Genomic DNA, 22,006 nt, shown 5'->3' with positions numbered 1-22,006 from the left:
GGGTGCGCTCTACTGCTAGAGTTGAGCGCGAGGGAGACGAAACCGAAGACGCGGAAACTGTTCCTATCTCTGAAGCAATGAAGCGATCTGGATTGATGACATCAGAACACATCCCTGCTGCTGAAGCAGAACAAGCAGATATTGAGGAGGCCGATACTGACGGTGATTATAATATCGCAGTACCGAGCAAGCCTAGTCATCTGGACTTCGGGAAGTCGACCATCTCGAAGGCTGATTTCACAAAGATGGTGAAGTCGGGCTACTTCAGCGAAGATGAGAAAAAGATGATCCGCTTTGGTGGAGAAGAGATTACCCCGAAGCCACAGAAAGATGAAATAGTGATTTTTAAGAGTTTCCTCAAAGCTGGTTTGAGATTTCCTTTGAATAGGATGATTGCTGATGTGCTACAAAAGTTTGGGATCTATTTTCATCAACTAACCCCTAACGCTATTGTTAGGCTTAGTGTTTATATTTGGGCTCTCCAAAGCTAGGGGGTGGAGCCATTTGCCGAAGGTTTCTGCCGAGTACACGAGCTACACTACCAAACTAAGGCCAGAAAGGATGGGCTACATGAAAATTTTGGTTGTTACAATTTTGCATATCGGAAAACTACAAAATTTCCTGTGATCAGCTATCGAAGCAAGTGGCCGGCAGGCTGGAAATCGGAATGGTTCTACGTCAAAGTTGATGACGACAAGGAGAAGCTTGTACAGAGTCCGCTTGAATTGATCTTCGGAGAAACCCGTCCCCAGTGCAGCATGACACCAGAAGGTCCAACTCAAACGACGTTGGCTGAATTCAGAATTATTGCAGAGCACATTGGCACTAGGGATTTGGTGCAGGAATTTCTGGCTTTCAAAGTATTTCCTACTATGAAGGAATGGGCTATGTCGAAGCTTAAAGGAGAGAAGAAAGAGGGGGAGCTTGTCTGACTACCCTATCATTATAAATTCAAGAAGTATTTTAAGGCACCCTGCCAAGAATGGCTCGAAACAATCGAAATAATGAGTACTAAAATTCTTGGAAATTACTCTAAGAAAGAGGACCAATTGATGACAGCAGCCTTCGGCACCCGGCCGAAATGAAGGCTAAACAGAGTGCTTGATGCTATAGGCTTTGAATATCCTGATTATGGGCGATTGGGCGGAGATGCTGGAGGCCCGAAGAGGAAAAGAATTGCCAGCGCCGTTGACGAAGAAAGCACCAAAGTGACCAAAAAGAAAAAGGAGACTTCTAAAAAGCTGAGCCCTGAAAAGTTGAGCCCTGAGCCGAAGGTGGCTGCTGCAAGAAAGAGGAAAACTGCATCCTCAGAACCAAAAACGTTGGTTCAAGAAGAAGACACTCCTGCGACACCTTCTGCTCCCAAATAGAAGAGATTCTGAAGGTAATGACTAAACCCTTGCCTGTCAAGCTAAGTCCGCTGGCGCCGGAACTGACGAAGTTTTTTCAGAAGGACAAAGAAGCTTCGGCAACAGAAAGTCCTGCACTGCCGAAAAAACGAAGAATTATTCAAATAACAGATGTGATTCATCAGACGCCGCCACCGACGACAGTGTCAAAAATTGTTTTTGCCGAGACCGCTGAAGCCGAAGGCGCCGCAGCCGAAGCTTCTAGAGTGGAAACCACCGAAGCTGAGACCGGCGAAGCCGAAGCTGCTGGGGCCGAAGCCGGGACTACGGAAGGTTCGAATCTGGAAACTACTCTTGAAGTTATTGACAATATTCTACTGAAAATGGCAGAAGAAGAAGCTGCTGTGGCTGCGGTAAACACGACAACTGAAAAGGGAAAAGAGCAGATCGATGACATTTTAGAAGAAAATTTTAACTTTCAAGATTTGCTTGGACAAGAGCTAACAGGCGCCGAAAAAGAAGAGTTGAAAAAATATGTCATATCTTGCGGGTATAAGCCAGGGGCTACGCTATTTGGTGGGGTCAACGAAGGGAAACTAAGATGCCTTCGGAACCGCACCGAGGCCAAAGTTGTTAGAACCCTCTCCAAAAGCGTTGGCCTGCCGAAGCTAGAAGCAGACCTCTGCAGGTACCAGCGACACCATATCGCCGGAAGCCTGCTTTATGCTAATTTTAAGGTAACAAATTTTATTATTATCATTATTATATATATATATTAGGTCGTTTTCTGACAAAGATTGTTTTGACAGAGTATACTATTAAGTAAGGTTCTAAAAATGCAACAAGATCTCGATGAGGAGAAGAACAAAACTATCATCAAAGATTTGGAAGAAAAAGTTGAAAATTACGAAGCTGTTCTAAAAAAGAAGGACTTCGCCATCCAGGACCTTGAAATCATGGCTAAAGAACACGAAAGTGCATTGGAAAAGAAAGACTTTGTTATTCAGTCTATGGAAGGCTCCTTGGCTAAGGTCCAAGCCGAGAATAACAGTTTAAAGAATGAATTGCTCAAACAATCAGAAAAATCTGAGCAGGAAAAGAAACACCTTGAAGCAAGTCTTAAAACTGAGATGGAGAAGAATTAAAATTTGCAAAAATCCTTGAAGGAGCTTCAAGAGAAGTGCCTAGGCTTCGGCAGTCGATGCGTGCAACGGCTGAAGGATGTGTTCCATTCTATCGGAGCCAGCTCTGAAAAATTTACACCTTCAGCTGAAAACCTGCCCAGCACATTAGAATATATTGAAGGCGAGGTTGACGCTCTTGACGAAGTTATTGGTGGCTATGCTGACTTCTGCGCCCTGGTAGCTTCTCGGGGCACAGCTACCGCTTTTCTGAAGGCTGGTTGCACGCATGGAAAAATTGTGAATAGACCAAACTTCAGCTTATCATCGTCAGATCTGATATATATTCCAAGCCTAGCCCGAAGCATCGGAAATAGATTTATGACCCAGATTTGGGTAAATGGCGGGCGGAAACTGGCGGGTGACGAAGCTCGAAGGCATCTTAAGCCGGTAAGAAACTTATATTTATTACTTTTACCTTCTCCTTGAAATTTGCACCTTTCTTATTCTGTTATTTAATATACGTAGGATGACGAAGCTGAAGTATGACGAAGCTGAAGTGTGACAAATCTGAAGTATGACGACCTGAAGCTTGATAGTTGCTACAATATTCTTTCCTGCAAAAATTCTGGAGAGACTTTTGTAATATCATTATGGAAAAACTCATGTAAATTTGTACATACCTTGTAATATATCTTATTCCCGCTATCTGTGTACAATCTGCTTTGCTGTGGACGAAACTTCTTTTTTGAGCCGAAGGCGAAAAACACCTTCCCTTCTTTTCGTGCACAACGAAGCATAAAGATTTCCTTTTTCGAAGTCTTTCCTCATTGCCGAAGCACCTATCTTTTTGTGTGGTATGATGATGATTCTATATATGTCTAAATGAATGTTTATGAATGCAAATGACATGATGAAATGCATTGTGTAAGTGAATATCGGGACACATGCTCAAAAACCATAATCATAGCCCTTCGTCCCTTTGGGAATGATTCAAATCTTTTTACTTTTCAGCTTCATCATTTTCTTTTTGACATATCAGCGTTGACTTTTCGCTGTAAGCCTCCCTTAGGAGCTTCTTCGCCTTTTACTTTTAGCGGAATCAGCGTTGACTTTTCGCTGTAAGCCTCCCTTAGGAGCTTCTTCGCCTTTTACTTTCAGCGGAATCAGCGTTGACTTTTCGCTGTAAGCTCTGCATTCCCTTAGGAACGACTTTTGAGCTTCTCCCTGTTTTCTGTTCTTTTCCCTTGGCATTTACATTTACATTTTTTGGGGGATATCACTTTTATAGAATGGAAATAAGGAAAAGAAAAATTACATGTTGTGGCCCCATTAAAAACCTTTCTCCCCCTTTGGAAAGGAAAAGGGTGCCACAAAAAAGAATAGAAAAAATTACATCAAACTAAACATAATATCACCGAAGCTCATCCGCATTCCATGATCTAGGAATGTCGTTGCCGTCCATATCCTTCAATCTATAGGAACCGGGTCTTGACGAAGATACTACCAAAAAGGGTCCTTCCCACTTCAGCTGTAATTTGCCTACTGTTTCAGGGTTGGCTACTCTTCGAAGCACCAGATGTCCTGGTTCAATGTTCTTGAGCTTAACCTTCCTGTCACGCCATTTTATTGTTTCGGCTTGATATTTATTGATATTTTCCACAGCTTGAAGTCTGATCCCTTCTATAGCATCTTTTTCCACAGAGCTATCAGCTTCGTCTTCACCTTCTGCCGAAGCTACCGTTCTTATCGATCCTGCTTTGGCCTCTTCCGGGGTTATTGCTTCATCCCCAAACAACAGTTTGAATGGCGTAAAGCCTGTTGATCTTGACATGGTTGTGTTATGGCTCCATACCACATTGATTGACTCGTCTAGCCACTTTCCCCTAGGCTGATTGAAGATTGACTTCATTATTCCTGTCATTATGATCCCGTTAGCTCTTTCGACAAGTCCGTTTGACTCCGGATGTTGAACTGATGCAAAATGGATCTTCGTGCCAATTTGATCACAAAATTCTCTGAAAGCTTCAGAATCAAATTGTGTCCCATTATCCACAGTAATGGCCTTCGGCACTCCGAAGCGACAAACAATATTTTGCCAGAAAAACTTTTGAATAGTGACCGAAGTTATTGTGGCTAAAGGCTTTGCGTCAATCCACTTAGAAAAATATTCCACTGCCACTACAACATATCTTAAGTTTCCATGTGCTGGTGGTAATGGACCTAGTAAATCAAGGCCCCACCTTTGCAACGGCCAAGTGGGTTGTATTAATTGAGTTAAAGACGAAGGTTGTTTTTGATCTCTTGCACATTTCTGACAACCTTCGCACTTTTGGACTAAATCCGCTGCATCCGAAGCTGCCTTTGGCCAATAAAATCCTTGACGAAAAACTTTCCCAAGCAAAGGCCTAGCTCTAATGTGAGATCCACACAGGCCTGCGTGTATTTCCTTCATTAATTCTATACCTTCGGATCTGGATAAACACTTGAGCAATGGGGAACAGACCCCACGCTTGTATAGCTCCCCTTCTATTATGACATATGGTCGAGCTCTTGCTTCTATCCTCCTGTTGTAAGCTTCTTCGTCTGAAAGAAAATTACCCTGAAGGAAAGAGATGATTTCAGTTCTCCAATCTTCACTATAAACAGGGGATATATTGAGGACCGCTCTTTCAAGAAGCTCGACCGAAGGTGCTTTCATTGTTTCAAAAAATACTTCCAAAGGTAAAGGAAGCCCCTGTGCTGCTGACTTGGCCAATAGATCATCATATTCATTTTCTCCACGAGGAATATTTTTAACAGAGAATCCTTCAAAGGAGGCCTCAATTCTTCGGACTGTATCTAGATATTTTTCAAGCTTCGGATCCCTTGCTTTATAGCTCTTGTCAACATGACCAGAAATAACTTGGGAATCAGTTTTAAGAATGGCCCTTCTGATGCCCATTGCCTTTAACTTTCGAAGACCCAAAAGCAGAGCTTCGTATTCAACAATATTGTTTGTACAACTGAAATCAAGTCTTGCCGCATAACAAGTTTTAACTTTGGAAGGTGAAACCAATACAGCAACTGCTCCTGCTCCGAAGGTTCCCCAAGACCCATCGCAAAACACTATCCACGCTTCGGCATCTTTATTCATTTCTTCCTCCTGAGCCCCTGGCGTCCAGTCAGCAATGAAGTCTGCCAACGCTTGGGACTGAATCGAAGATCTATGGACATAATCAATACAAAATTCATTGAGCTCTGCAGCCCATTTTCCAATCCTTCCAGTAGCTTCTCGGTTTCTCATAATATCCTTCAAAGGTTGTGAAGAAGGAACAATTATGTTGTAAGCTTGAAAATAATGCCGAAGCTTCCTGGAGGCCATTAAAACAGCATACAGTACTTTCTCCAATTCTGTATAATTTTTCTTTGATAAACTAAGAACTTCGGATACAAAATATATTGGGGCCTGCTTCTTGACTTGGCCTTCAAGCTTCGCCTGAACAAGTGCTGCACTTACCACTGAGTGCGAAGCTGCCACATATAATAACAAAGGAGCCCCTGGCGTTGGTGGAGTTAGTGTTGTTAGATCTATCAAATATTGCTTCAGTTCTTCGAAGGCTCTCTGCTGGACTGGTCCCCATTGAAAAACTTCGGCTGACTTCAGCACTTCGAAAAATGGTAAATTTCTCTCTGTTGATCTGGATATGAATCTGTTGAGAGATGCCAGGCTTCCTGTCAATCTTTGAGCCCCCTTCTTTGTACTTGGTGTTTCCATTCGAAGTATAGCTTCGATTTTGCTTGGATTAGCCTCAATTCCCTTTGTTGAAACTAGGCAACCAAGAAATTTCCCCTTCTTCACTCTAAAGACACATTTTTCTGGATTCAGCTTCAAACCAGCCTGTCTAAAATTAGCGAAGGTCTCCTGCAGATCAGCAATGTGATTATCTTGCTTCGTGCTTTTTACAATGATATCATCAACATAAGTTAGCACATTCCTGCCTATCTGAGAATGGAGAACCTTCGCTGTCATTCTGCTGAAGCTTCCTCCAGCATTCTTAAGCCCCTCAGGCATCCGAAGATAACAATATGTTCCACTAGGGGTTATGAAGCTGGTTTTCGGTTCATCCTCCTTCTTCATCCAGATTTGGTGGTAGCCTGAATAGCAATCTAGCAGACTCATAAGCTCTGATGAAGCTGCTGCATCGACTAAGGAATCTATCCTTGGCAATGGAAACTCGTCCTTTGGACAGGCCTTATTGAGATCAATAAAATCGATACACATTCTCCATTTACCATTGGCCTTCTTCACCATAACAGTGTTAGCCAACCATTCTGGGTATTTTACCTCTCTAATAACTCCGGCACTGAGGAGTCTTTTCACTTCATTCCGAGCACCTTCGGCCTTGTCATCAGACATCTTCCGAAGCCTCTGCTTTCTGGGTCTGAAGGATGGATCAACATTGAGCGAGTGCTCAATAACATCCCTGTTAACTCCGCAAAGATCATTAGCTGACCAAGCAAAAACATCTTTATTGTTGAACAAAAACCTTATCAAGGTTTTCTCCTGTTCTTCAGACAATTGAGATCCCAATAGCACCTTCTGCTCTGCTATGTCTTCACATAAGAGCATGGGCTTCGGCTGATCAGCCGAAACAGCTTTTTCCCTTCTAAACTTGTATTGCTCACAAGCTTCAGCTCCATCTATATTATGGATTCCTTTTGAGTCTGTCCAATATCCTTCGGCCCTTCTGGCAGCTTCCTGACTTCCATGAATAGCAATGGGCCCTTGGTCCAAAGGTATCTTCATGCAAAGATAAGCTGGATGAAGAATTGCTTCGAAGGCGTTGAGAGTACCACGACCAATGATTGCATTGTAAGGGTATTCCATGTCAACAATATCAAACACGACTTGTTCAGTCCTTGTGTTGTTGATAAATCCGAAGTTCACTGACATTGTGATTTTGCCGAGTGCTACAATCTGCCTTCCTCCGAAGCCACAAAGGGGATGTGTGGCATCGTGAATTTTATCTTTGGGCTCTTGCATCTGTCTGAAGGCCTTAGCAAATATGATATCAGCTGCGCTGCCTGTATCAACCAAAACATTATGGACCAGAAATCCTTTGATCACACAAGAGATAACCATAGCATCGTTGTGTGGGTAATCCTTGAGTTGAAGATCCTCTTGGGAGAAGGTAATTGGAATGTGAGACCATCTTGACTTGATGAAGGGTCCTTGCACCCCGACATGTTGTACCCTTCTCTGTGCCTCCTTTTTCTACTTCTTGTTGGCTGGCTCTGAGCATGAACCGCCTGTTATCGGGAGTACCAACTTCGGATTCGAAGCAGCTCCAGCTTGAATGTTGAACGAAGCCATTAGCTCAAAAAAGTGGAAGTGAGTTCACCGGAGGTGGGCTCCAATGTTGTGGACTTGCTCTTAAATGCTATGAATTAAGAACAAGGCAACATAGAATGTTAAATATCAAAGCCCTTCGTCCGCCGAAGCATTATTTCCACAAGGATTTAATGAATCTTCGGATGAAGGTCACAAGTATAATGTTACGAAGGTTTCACCTTCGTAATTAAACTTACAAAGATAGTACAAAAGTAATATAAAATATGAAACGTTAAAGATAAATATATTGAAAATGAATAACACCATTCACATGTCTTATTATATGAATTTAAGGTATTTGAACACAATGTTTAGGTATATTTATACCTCTGCCTTGACAATAATTCCCGAGTGATGCGATAGCAATTACAGGAATGCGTGAACAGTAAAGGAATACTGTTCACTATTTATAGGCACAGGACACAGCTCATGAGGAATTACAATTATGCCCCTCATAAAAGTTTACAATAATGACTCAGACCTTTATGGACTAAAAGGTCATTCTATCTTTAAGTCGGTTCGACCCTTCGTCTTCGGATATGCTGTAGTTCCGAAGCTTCGTGAATGGTGTCTTCGGCATCATGTTCAAGCAGCTTCAGCCGAAGCTGTTTCTTTTTGCAGGACCTTCGGCGACGAAGCATGGTCCCAACATTTACTACTTTGTCTTGCACTTTTGCTCGCGTTTGAAAAAGATTATGTCGCTGTCCAATTTCAGCTTCTTTCATTTGAACACTCAAGATTTGTGTAACCACAAGAGTAGTACCATGCTCAAATTCACATCAAGTGTGTTCCTCAATTTTATGAGTGTCTTCTACATTTCCTGCTTCAGCTTACTCTTCACTAGCTGATGTATATTCTCCATCATCATTCTCAAGGATCACACGATTGTTTGGACACTCCTTTATGACATGACCACGACCTTCACACTTGAAGCACTGAATACCACTACTCTTGGCTGTTGAACCCTTTGATGTTGAAGTGGATACTGCTGGTTTATAACTCGTGTCTGGAGCAGCACCGTTCTTTCCACTAAAATTGCCTTGAATATTGAATCGCAAGCCTCCAGTTGAACCTTTTATCGCTGAGGATGCAGCAGTAAACCATGAGATTGATTTGCTTCCTCCAGTCATGGTTCGTGTACCATATGACAAGGTCTTGGTGCTCTTAGCATCTTGTTGGAGCTGGCATTCAGCTTTGGTGGCTTGATGTACCAAATCAATAAGACTTTGGTACGGCTGAAACTCAACAATACGCTGAATGTTGCGGTGTAACCCAGCCATGAAACGTGCAATGGTTTGCTCTTCATCTTCATACACATTGGCTCTAATCATGACCTTCTCCATCTCCTTATAATACTCCTCAACAGAGAAACTTTCTTGCCTCAAATTCTGCAATTTATCAAAAAGATCACACTGATAATGCTTTGGTACAAAATGAATTCTCATTTCTCGCTTCATCTCTTGCCAAGTAATAATAGGGTCCTCTCCATCTTATTCACGATCACGAAGAAGTTGCTCCGACCAAATCAGAGCATATCCTTCAAACTCAAGAGCTGGCATTGCAAGTTTCTTCTCCTTTGAATAATTATGTAGGCGGAAGATTTTCTACACCTTCAATTCCCATGTGAAATAATCTTCAGGATCAGATCTACCATCAAATTTTGGCATGGTAAACTTAAGTTTCCCAAATCTCTCTTCTTGGTTGACGCTTCTATGATGACGACGACCATAGCGATGTTGGGACTGATCATCATCATCCCCAAATTTAGGTTCTTCATTGTCATCATTTCTTCGATTCCGGCCTCTTCCTCTACCACGTGCAGCACCTTGATTTCTCCTCCCATGTTCACTTGCTCTTCTAGAATAATTTCCTTCACCTTTGTCCCCGTCTTCATCATGGTTTCTTGCACCATAAGGGAGTCGACGACGACCTCTGATTTCAGCCATAAGTGTCTGAAGATCTTGTGCCAATCGATCTTGCTTGTTTTCTATGCTTTGTTTGAGTTCATTGAATTGTATCATGGTGACACATTCTTCAATCTCAGCGTTGGAATCCATCTTCCTGCGAAATTAGTGGCGACAAGGCAACAAATATAGGTGGAATATGAAGCTATATAGAATCTCACAACTTCACCACTCTTACCAACCAAAGCTCTTATGAGGTCCCTGTGGGTTGCAAGAAAATGTGTGGTGGTAACAAGAAAGTGGTGGTTAAGCGAATACAAGACCAGAGTACAGATTACGATGGCTTATATGTGGAGCTTGGTGGGGAATAATAAACAAGGGATGCAACCTGAATCCTAGTTGTTGTAAAGTTAAATAACCATCCAACTAGAAGTTCACTGCCTAGTGCTGACCACAAGATATGAGTGATGTAAGTAGATCAAACACACGCGCAAAGAAATTTCATATTTGATGCAAATCAAGGAGTATGATTGGAATGTAAGTTTTGCGATCAGACCCAACCAAAATTTTGCACCAAATGACAATTGCAAACTGGTTGAACAACTTGATGAACTTTCAGCACTTGTGCACATAAACAAACTGATCGTTCTACTTTTTTCACAATCTTGCTCAACACTTTTTTTTGTTACTTTTCTTTCTTCTCTTTTTTTGATACTCTTTTTTAGAACTAAACACAGAGATATGATATGTTATTGCACACTTTATAATAATTAACAAAGAACTCAACCAACAGCTATAACTTAAATAGGATCAAAGTTAACGCGAAGGAAATGATGAGGTTTTTTTCAGATTTTTCTTTTTGTGGATATTTTCAGATATATATATATAAGAGGCTCAAAGGGAACACAAAGGATAGAGTGACCAGCAACTAAACAAAGACTCTAAGGACTAAAACTTAACAAAACTCACTGGAACAATAGATTGAAACAAAGGGCTATGGCAAAAATATTTTATGGCTTTTTGGTGGATAGGACGAACACAAAATAGATGTAGCTAGGGGTAAAGAATTCTACCGTGGCAACTGAGGCTTTGATACCAAATGATGCATCACGATGCCCGATCTTCACGACGTAGGATCAATCTTCAGATAACTAGCTTCCAAGAAGCCAAGATAACTTGCTGCAAGCAGCGATAACTAGTGCAACCTAACAAATAAAACTCGAAGCCAACCACCGTCTTTAATCGGCAACCTGAATCGAGGATTCGCCCAACCACACTCTCAAAGAACCAACCAACACAGCCTACAATCAATCGAGGATACCTCAAAGGGAGTAGGAGCAACACTTGGGAGCAGATAAAGTTGCTGCTTCTGCAATCCCGCGAAAGAATTCACAAGAGCAAATGGGTAGAGATCACTCTCAATATTTGTTAGCACACAACTGAACAAAAGGGTTCTGTTTTTAGATTATCAAAAGTTGCCTTACATCATAGACATAGGGGGTATTTTTACTAGTAACAACCAGCCTTAGAGAGGTATAAACACGAAACAAAAGTATTTTCACGTGCTAATGTGAAGGAGCCTCTTCGAGAGTTCTGCAGAGCTGATTTCCGTATGGCTGTTTGACTTCTGCACAACCTTTAGTATTTTGATAATAACTTCTCCTAGGAATCTACAAATGAGGTGGGGCTGGATGTGTTGGAAAGTTGACTTGATAAGCTTTCTCACCATGTATAGCATGCTTAAAGAAACTTCGTAGATGATGCAGTTTAATACAAAAACTTGGTCATCAAACAGACTGTTGACTTTCTGACCAGTCAGCACTAAAGTAGGTCGGCTGCCTTTCTGGTAGATTTGATTAAGTCGGCCTTAGAAGCATTGGAAACTAGACTTCAAGAGCTTTCCAAAAAATACTTATGGGCCTTCATAGCTTTTGGGAATCAAAAGATATGACTGTTTCTTCTGGACGGTTCTGTTGCGCTGGACTGACTCGAACATAGCTCTTCTTGCTGATTCGCCCTTGATATGTTTTGTCCTTCCTCTTTGGTGAACCTATGTAATATCAACATACACGACTTAGGTAGCATAAAGTTCTCATTAGTGTTTAATTGAAATTTATAAAGTAGCGTGTGCACCTCTTGTTGTAGCTTCTTAGCTCGGCTACGTGTAATTGGTCCATCAAAGACTTGGATTGGTGATGATGTTGGTTGTACTTGAGTTGATGTAGTATGACTTGGGGGTTGTAACGTGTTGCTTAATGGCGTGGTCGTGTCACAAAGCATTTCATAAGTATGAAAACATTGGAAAATGTAATTTACAACCATCTCGATAATGAAGGTGGACCAGATCAACATATTTCTCCTAAAATCTTAAATAAATAATGTATTTAGTTTATGTAATAATATCAACCCAATACAACAAGGTCAGAAGGTACATCTAGCATCACTTATTTCTTGGGTGGTTTGGTTCCACAAAATAACCATAGAAAAAATAATATTGTCTTGCTAACATGTGCGCTAGATGAGCTCTTTTGAAATCTAATTCATCACCAGAGATTGATTAGATGCTGAGTGTGGTCTTATAGGTGGTGTCGGCCTTGAAATCGGCAGGGATGACGTCGTCGGCGATGCGGTAGCCGCCGGACTTGACAGCAAAGCGGATGCAAAGGGGGTACTTGAGCGGGGCCTTGGTGTCGAGCGTCCAGGTGCCAGTCGGGCCCTCCTTGAGCGTAAAGGAGAAGTCATCGCCACCGTGCTCTTTGATCTCCACGTCGGATATGGTGGCAACATTGGGGGTGAGGATCAGGTGGCCAGGCTTGGATCCCTTGCCGACCTGGAAGGTGAGGGGGGTGGTGCACAAACCAACAACGAATAGCGCAGCCAGCATCACCATGGCGAGCAGGATGGAGGACCTGGAGGCCATTGTTGGCGGCGAGGTATTTGATCTTGTGCGCTTGTTTCTTTGATGGATGTGTGTGTGTGGAGATCGATGTTGCAGATGCTCATGTATTTATGGACAATGGAGGCAAGGAAGCTAGACATTAACGTATGGCACGCCACAGACATCGCTGGCCGTCCTATTTTTGTTCCTTGAAAAAACCCTGGCCAGCTAGTTCAAAGACTAACACGTGTACACAATTGCTATAAGTAGGTCCTAGCTCTTTTCCTCTCATGCAAAAGTTCAAAACAAACGCATGACATGCACTCCTCTCAAAAGAAAAGAAACAAAAAGCAAAAGCATGTAGTCATCATCAGTTCTCTACTTATTTCCTTATAAAAACTATAAACATCAAATCATCTTTAAAAAACTATAAACATCAAATCACTGTCGCTCTTGTCCCACTCCATGCCCCTTAAAAACTATAGACAATAAACCTCATTCACTCTTTTCCAACTCCCTTTTTAAATTCTTTTATAAAATAAAGTAAACTATAAACAACAAATCACCTTCACTCTTGTTCCACTCCTTTTGCTCTTTTTGGATTATGATTTCTCGACTTTTTGTTGGTTCTGACATGTCAAACATGGCAAACTTGGCACTCAAGCATGTGTTGTTTCTTAAATCCTGTTGGGGGCCTTCATCTTCCGAAGGTCCTCAGAAACACGACTAACATGTTTTCCAAGTATAATATACTTTCACAGGAACCTTCGGCCTTGAGATGAAGGTGCGCGTGGAATGAAAGGCGCGATCTGGGAGAAGGACCAACCAGTTCCGAAGCTACGGATGGAGAAGCTTTGGCTTAGCGGTGGAAAATGAAACCGACCTAAAGAGGAAAAGGTTGTCTAGTCCTCGATAGTTTGCCCTTAGTCAATAATAAATGTCAAGGGCATGGATGTAATTTTACACAGGCTGCGTCCTGTGCCTATAAATAGATGAATAGTAACACTGTACTGTTCACGCTGACTTGTAACCGCTCGCACGTCACTCTCAGACTTTTGCCTTCCGTCAAGCCAAAGGTACAAGTGTAATTCAATATCATTAATGTTCATTCATGGTTATTCAATAAATATATAAATGATCTAATGATTTGAGATGCCTATTCATATTCTTTATATGTAATTTATACTTCTGCTTTCTATTATATATTGGGATGACGAAGGTATACCCTTCAAGACCTTCGTCTGAAGATCATTATATCCTAAGGGAGATAATGCTTCGAAGGACGAACGCCTTTAACCATTAACATTTGTGTTGCCTTGTTCTTAACTCATACCATTTGAGAACAAGTCCCCAACAAATCCATTTTCTTGTGTAAATTTTGGACATCCCATGATATCAGGCCAGTTTTCATGTTTCACATTTTTTTGTTAGCTAGTTTACTGAATTCAAGTTTTTTTGATGTCTAGATCTATTGAGTATCACACATTCTTGAGCCACCACCGAGCTAAGACAATAATTTTCTAGCTAGCTTATACTCATAAATAATGAGTCCTTTGGATTTACTACACCCATGACAGGCTTGAACGTCTGTTTTCGGCAATACTAAATGCTAACACCTATAGATTTTACATGAATAAATGCTCTGCCAAAAACACAAGAAACTAAATTTTAGCAAGGTAATATGTATGGGGTAAGTAATAGGAGCCTCTCACCAAAGGTCCATGAGTACACGACCAATATTTTTGGCCGAAAAACGACCATGAATGACCGTTTTCGACAGTACCAAATTGAGAGCACCTAGAGGGGGTGAATAGCTGATCCTATAAAAACAACTCAACAAAACAAACTTGGACTAATATTGGATTAGTGAAAGCAAGAGCCAAGTCTGAATGAAGAAGATGAGAGGAGTGAACTTCTTCACTTAATTGCTCTCACAAGGTGAGTATTAAACTTAGAGCAATTATGAAGTGAAGTGAACTATAAGAAAGAGTAGAATCGCTATAAGGTATAAAGACAGATGACATGGCGATTTTATCCCGTGGTTTGGTCAAGCGTAAAATGCTTGCCTAATCCATGTTGTGGTGTCCCAATGGACGAGGGATGGACTCAACCCCTCTCAAGCGATCCACTGATCAACTTGAGTACCACGGTTCTATTTCTTATCTCAACTTTTTTCTGTTGTGAGGAATCTCCACAATTTGGAGTCCCTCACGCCTTACACAATTTGATCTCAAATGAACACAAGAGTAAGGGGGAGTAGAACCGCACACAAGAGACAAAAATCATAGCAAAACACACTAACAAGTTGAGAGAGGAGCATAAGAAACAACATAGTTGAATTACAATTCAAACTCTTGCTCAAATCTCAAACTATCAAAGCTCTAGCATGATCGCAATGTCTCAGTGTATTAGGATGTTCAAATGATGCTTGGTGTAGTGCTCCATGCGCCTAGGTGTCCCTTTTATAGCCCCAAGGGACACAGGTGCCGTTGGAGCTCCATTAGCGAGGCTCTGATTGCCTTCTGTCAGTTGGCGCACTAGACAGTCCGGAGCACCACCGGACATTGAACAGTGCACGATACCTTCCTTATTTGGCGAAGCCGGCTATTGCCACCCTCTGGTCCCTTTGCACACCGGACAGTCCGGTGGCACACTAGATAGTCCGGTGCGGCCTAGTAACCGTTGGCCGAGCCCAAGTGGTGCCCGCTGATCGCACGGTCGACTGTTGGCCAGGCGCGTGGCTGACACACCAGACAGTCCAGTGAATTATAGCCGCGGCACCCTGGCTTTTTCCCGAGAGTGGCTTGTTCGCTGGGTATGCAGCCTGAGCACCGGAAACGCACCGGACAGTCCGGTGCACCGTAGACTGGTCCAAGTTTGGCTACCCTATGCCAAACTTCTCCAATTGAATTTCTCTCATTTTGAGAAGTTCCCTGGCACTTAGTAGAACATAGTTAATACCAAAACATTTTACTAAGTGCTAGAATCATACCTTAGTTTCTCCAATTGTATAGGATGTTCAACTTTCTTCCAAGACTTCCAATTTCCTTTTCTTTGACTCTGAGCTCATACTCACAGTAGCATGTTAGTTCAAAGTGATGTGTTAGGCACTTAATCACCAAAACATTTAGAAATGGCCCAAGGGTACATTTCCCTTTCATAAAGGCTAATTCCTTGGTGCAGAAGAGGAGGTGTCACTATCGTAGTATATGATTTTCTTGATGTGTCTCTTCTTCCTCCCATCCTTCCTTTTGTTGTTTGAGCACGAGTCGGTGGGCTTGTCACCTTTTGGCTCATTTATGTTGAGAGTCTCCTTCTATTTGTCGTTGATCACCACCCCCTTGCCCTTGGGATCCATCTCTTTGGGCGGTTAGTCCCTTGATGAAGAGAACGACTTCGATACCAATTGAGAGCACCTAGAGGGGGGTGAATAGGTGATCCTGTAAAAACAACTCAACAAAAAAACTGAAAGGAAATGTGCCTTTGGGCCATTTCTATAAATGTTTTAGTGATGAGATGCTCAACACATATTGTTTTGTTTGATATAAGCTAAGTATCAAAGATATGCAAATGGAAAAAGCAAGGTATGATGCTAGACTTAGTAAATTGTTTTTGGTACTAACATTATTCTACTAAGTGCTAGGAACCTTGTCAAATCGAGAGAAATTGGATTGGAGAAGTTTGGCTAAGTCTAGCCAAACTTGCACCAGCATGTGTGTGTTCGGTGCCTAGGCTGGCGCCTTGGCGAACAGGTCACTCTCGGGAAAATGTTGAGGGCACCGTGGCTATAATTAACCGGACTGTCCGGTGTGCCAGCCGCGCGCCCGACCAGCGGTCGACCGAGCGATCAGCGGGTGACACGTGGCTCAGTCCAGTGCGTGTGCCACATGGGCCGTGGCTGGCAACGATCGTCTTTGCTAGAAAAGGAAGGAGATCACGCACTGTTCACTGGCCGGTGGTGCACCGGACTGTCCGGTGCGCCCACAGACAGAAGGCAACCAAAGCCTTCCAAATGGAACTCTAACGGCTCCTAGCTGCCTTGGGGCTATAAAAGGGATCCCTAGGCGCATGGAGCACTACACCAAGTCTCCATTGAACATCCTAAGATGCCTAGACTCTGCAAGCACGCATTCTATTCATTGCATTTGAGATTTGAGCACTTCTTTGAGCTGTGGCTCCGCTGCGTTGTTTTGAGTGCTCAGTTCTTGACTTGTGTGCGTGTTATTGTTGCGACTCTAGTTCTTGTGTGTGTTTCTGTTCCCTCCCTTACTCTTGTGGTTCTTATAATCAGTCTTATGTCCAATGCTTTCAAGGTTGGGAAAGCTGATCCTACTCTTTTTACTAAGACTTTTAATGGTCATTTGTTTGTATGCCAAATATATGTTGATGACATATTTTTTGGTTCTACTAATCAAAAGTCTTGTGAGGAGTTTAGCAGGGTAATGATGCAGAAATTCGAGGTGTCTATGATGGGCGAGTTGAACTACTTCCTTGGATTCCAAGTAAAGCAAATCAAGGAAGGAACCTTCATCTCTCAAACGAAGTACACTCAAGACTTACTCAAGAGGTTTGGGATGAAGGATGCAAAGCCCTCTAAGACGCCGATGGGAACGGACGGACACTTGGACCTCGACAAAGGAGGTAAGTCCGTTGATCAAAAGGCATACCTGTCTATGATAGGTTCTGTTGGGGGCCTTCTTCTTCGTCGAAGGTCCTCTAAGCAAAAACACCTTCGGTAGGACAATACATAAGCAGGTGTGACATGAAGATATAAGTCAAAGCTACGATTGAAGGAGCTTCGGCATGGTGACATGCTAAAGACGAAGGACGATACCAACTTAAAGAGGAAAAGACTGTATAGCCCCTGATAATCTGTAATATGATTATAATTAATTATCAGGGACATGGATGTAATTTTGTCCGGGCTGCGTCCCATGCCTATAAATAGATGAACAGTACCCCCGTACTGTTCACGCTGAATTATAATCACTCTCGCGTCACTCTCGCTTTTCCATCTTCTGTCAAACCGAAGGTATAAATGTAATATAAATATCATTGATGTTTATCCATGTTTATAAAACGATAATGTAAATAATATAATGATTTGTAATGATTGTTTATATTCCTTTGTATTTCATATGTCTTTATTTATATTTCATTCACTGAAATGATGAAGGTATGCCCTTCTTGACCTTCGTCTGAAGATCATATATCCTTGAAAGTTGCCTAGAGGGGGGGTGAATAGGCAAGTTAAAACTTTTTCAACAAAAACTAGAAGCAAACTGGGTAAAACTGAATTGATCTCGAAATTCACCCAGTTAACTTTGGAAATGAGATGTTCTAGTTGATCCACAGGGTTCAAAATAGTAGATCTGAGAAGGGCACTTCTCAAAATCCACACACCAAATATATATAAACAAATCTTCCACGCAATGGTGAGAGAACGAAGAACACAAACAAACACAATGAGCAAGAACACAAGAGACACAAGATTTATCCCGAGGTTCGGTCACACCACCAAGGTGCCCTACTTCCTCGTTGAGGCGCCCACAAAGAGCCGGGTCTCTTTCAACCCTAATCCTCCCTTTGCCAACCACAGAGGTCAATCCCACACAATAATCTTTGCTCAAACGAGCGGGTAATACAAACTTTCTTGTGGTCTTCCACAAGATTTGGAGACTCACAAGAGACACCTAGTCGTCTAGGAGCTAGAAGCTCCAAGAGTAATGAATCCACAAAGAACTCGATGTAGTACCAAAGCTCGAATGAAGAAGAGTAAGAGAGATTTGGAGATGAAGCACAAAAACCGCAGCTCTCAAACTCACTCAAAGATTTCTTCTCCAAAGATTTGAAATGGGAGAGGCAAGAGGTGTGTGAGAGAGAGTGGGAGGTGTTTCTCAGGTTGGGAATGAAGTTTTGTGCGTGCTCTCCTGTGGGGAGAGAGGTAGGAGTGAGTATATAACTGGGGCTCCAAAACTAGCCGTTTTTGACTTTTCTGCCCAAAAACCGGATGAACCGGTCCCAAAACCGGTTGAACCGGTTTTCAAAAAGCTGCGCACAGCTTTTTGGCTGACACAGCAGACTGGCAGAAAAAAGTGAACAGTGCAAAAACCGGTTGAACCGGTTTTAAAACCGGTTGAACCTGTTTTTCCAAAAATCAATTTTGACCAAGATAGACTTTAAAAGGTTGTACTACATACTTTCACTAAGGATTAACAAGGGTAAAATGGAAGTTTTGGATCAAGGATTTTTGAGCTTTTGTACCAACACCAACCTTCTTTTTGGATCCCCCTTGATAGTACGACGATTCCTATACTCAAGTTAAATAAAATATAATTAAGTAAACTCCTTGAGTCATTGGTGTCTCAAGTGTGATTTCTCCATGGTGTTGCTTCATAAGGATCACAAACATCTTTGTCTCACCTTTTGAAGCAAACACAAATCGAGCCTATGACTTGTGCCATTTCACCATATATGAGTTCAAATCATGGCTTCAAGTCACCTTGCTGATGCATCAACATGTTGTAACTCTTCATAGCTGATTAGTTCATCGACTTAGTGCAAGTACTCTCTTCTTCACCTTAGCCATGGTACCTCGGTCTACAAGCCGTCGCTTGGCCTTCACCTTCGCTTAGTTCCTCGAAGCCCTTTCCTTGCTATCTTCACCCTATCAAGCCATTCTTGAGTCACATCCTATTGAGCATCCATTGAGAGAATCATTTCTTCAATATTGTGAACCTTGCTTGAATGTCATCTAGATATAACTGCTAAGATCAATCAAGCTCTAGTTTGATTCTCATATATTCATATATGGACTAATAGTAATATGGTCAAGCCAATTCACGATTCCTCATATCTTGTTCACTTTGGCTTGACCAATCCTCTTAATCACTTCAACCTCTATTATGATCATATTTATGCATAGTGATTTCTCAGGACTTGTCCATATATTCAAACCAATATAGAGACCATATTATATCCATTTGCATTGTCTCACTGGTTATTTGACCTTGTGTTGAACTTTGTTCACTGATCATTATACACTATTCAAGTATGTTCATCATACTGAATTCCCTGTTCAACACTTAGCAAATTTGTTAGACCTTTAAATGTGTTGTTATCCAAATCACCAAAACTCACAAAAGGGATGAATGCACTTTCAATCTCCCCCTTTTTGGTGATTGATGACAACACATTTAAAGCTTACATAAGATTTGATAAATAAGATTTTGAATCCTATGATATAGTTTCCTCCCCCTAAATATGTGCATTTCAGAAAATACCAATTTTGTACTCAAATGCCAAAAGCACATATTTGGGTCAAAGTATGGAGACAACTTATATCATACTATTCATAGGATGCAGTGCGTCATAAAATAAACGTGATGCTCATGACATAGTATGCACTCATCAACTTTCTACATCTTATGTTTTTCTTATGACTTCCCCTTTTTTTAATTATTTCTCCCCTTTTTAAAGTCTTCTAACACTTAGTTACATAAGACTAAAGGTAAGCTTTAATGCAAAATTTCTCCCCCTTTGTCATAAATCTCCAAAAAAAAGATATAAAGAATATAAAGGGTAGAAATTATGATTAATCAAGATTTGAACACACTATCATGAAAAGGGTCCTTATATGGCACAAAGGTAATGGAGAAGTGCCATAAGTGATGTACCTTTACGTTTTACCTTTTCAAAGGGGTGTTCCACACTTGTGTTGTATTTAGAGTTCATTTTGCAATCTCTTGTTGGCATAATTATGACATAGGTCCAAGATATCAAATGAATATTGTCATACTAATTGAAAGATAAATCTTGATACCTGGAGTCTAGATGTCACCTAGCATTTTCTTATCATAACAAGAGGCAGCATGAAAATTGCACAAGTATGGATTATACAACTAGTGATCATGTATGAAAAATATCAATTGAAAAACACCAATTGATACAATTTGATAGATAAGCAGATCACTAATAGCATATTACACTAAGTTCTCCTCAAGTTTTAGAGCGCACATATATATGAATTCAATTGATACCAGTTGAGAGTACTTATTTGTAATTTAAAGTACCATTAGCATAAAATGAGTATAAATTGAACATAATCATGCGACATAAGAAACATGTGCACTATTTAATCAATTAAGTTCTAGACAGGAGAATTTATAAGCTATGCTACTTTAGACATTTGCAATCCAAAAGAATATGATATATGTTTACCAGTTTTAGATGATTTTGGAGTAGCATATACAAGATAAACTCATTCTCTTATAAAATGTATAAAAGATACATTTATTGGAGCAAAGAATTTTTTATACCCATCAAAATTTGCAGTGGAAGCGATTGTCTTTGCCCGAAGATTCCTTTCTAATTTGAGACTACACACATAATAGACTTGGAAATGAAGTTAGTCTCAAAGATTCAAATTATAGACCATTCTCCCCCTAAATGTGTGCATACAAGTGATGAATACTTGTTTAGCTTATGCACTTGGACTTGTGAGGTCAGGGGATTAAGTTCTACAATTTGAACCTTGGTACAGATAAAGTATGAAAATGTGAAATTGTACCAATTGAAGGAATTACTCATAATAAAAAGGTATACTAATAGATATGATATGCAATATTTTAAGCCAAGATTCAAGAGAAGTTAGCATGTTTGACTCATACCTCACTAAGATGACTTAAGACAAACTTATGACATCACCACAAGAGGTATTAATCAAATATCTAGAGATTCTATAATCATCACCACTAGTGCAACCTTATGGTGAGACTTAAGATATTGCATATACATGCACACATTAGCATGTAAGAGCCTAGATACAAAAATTGTAATACAATAGTTCATGGAGTGACACACCTTTGTTCTACGCCACATGGTCTCCATTATAATCATGAATTTACATCTTAGCTTTTGATAGGCTTGACATTATTTTTGCACAAAGCAAGATGATTTTCATTCATGCCCATCAGTCTTCATTACGACATGTATTGAGTAAATTTAGCATGCCAAGGACAAACATATCCTCTTAAAAAAACAAGAGAAACCCATTCTTTTCAAAGAACTACACAAGTTCACTAAAAGAAAATGTTAGTTTTAAGGACACAAGATATAGAATGAGCTCCCCCTAAATGTATGCATCAAGTACTCGAATTACTTGTAACATGCACTTGATTCAATTAAGATTTAGAGGGGTTCATCATATATCTTGGTCAAGGCATAATATATTTGAAACAATTGAATTTATGCTAGAGAACACATATTGATCCTCAATAGAACTAATCCATGGGGTGACATGTGGTAAATATTTGATCATTTCCTTGGAACCACTCATCCTCATTTGATGTTCTCCAAGGTGTGAGACTACAAAACATGAA

At 41.0% G+C, this 22,006-nt stretch overlaps 1 protein-coding gene across 1 annotated transcript; it reads right to left on the bottom strand.

Annotated features, from left to right (window-relative positions):
• Window positions 1–12,108: 12,108 nt before the first annotated feature.
• LOC100284838 (pollen allergen Phl p 2) lies at window positions 12,109–12,726 on the bottom strand. The gene has a single exon (NM_001291534.1). It carries the CDS (start codon window positions 12,666–12,668, stop codon window positions 12,306–12,308), a length of 363 nt encoding a protein of 120 aa, NP_001278463.1. The 5' UTR covers window positions 12,669–12,726; the 3' UTR covers window positions 12,109–12,305.
• Window positions 12,727–22,006: the final 9,280 nt, after the last annotated feature.

The sequence above is a fragment of the Zea mays genome, chromosome 4, assembly GCF_902167145.1.
Source record: "Zea mays cultivar B73 chromosome 4, Zm-B73-REFERENCE-NAM-5.0, whole genome shotgun sequence".
Taxonomy (NCBI): domain Eukaryota; kingdom Viridiplantae; phylum Streptophyta; class Magnoliopsida; order Poales; family Poaceae; genus Zea; species Zea mays.
The sequence above is the reverse complement of the archived record's forward strand: the minus strand, read 5'-3'. Positions and strand labels throughout refer to the sequence as shown.

What these genes read in the sequence shown, in the direction of transcription:
- LOC100284838 (NM_001291534.1), bottom strand. Translation starts at nt 12,668, where the DNA reads ATGGCCTCCAGGTCCTCCATCCTGCTCGCCATGGTGATGCTGGCTGCG.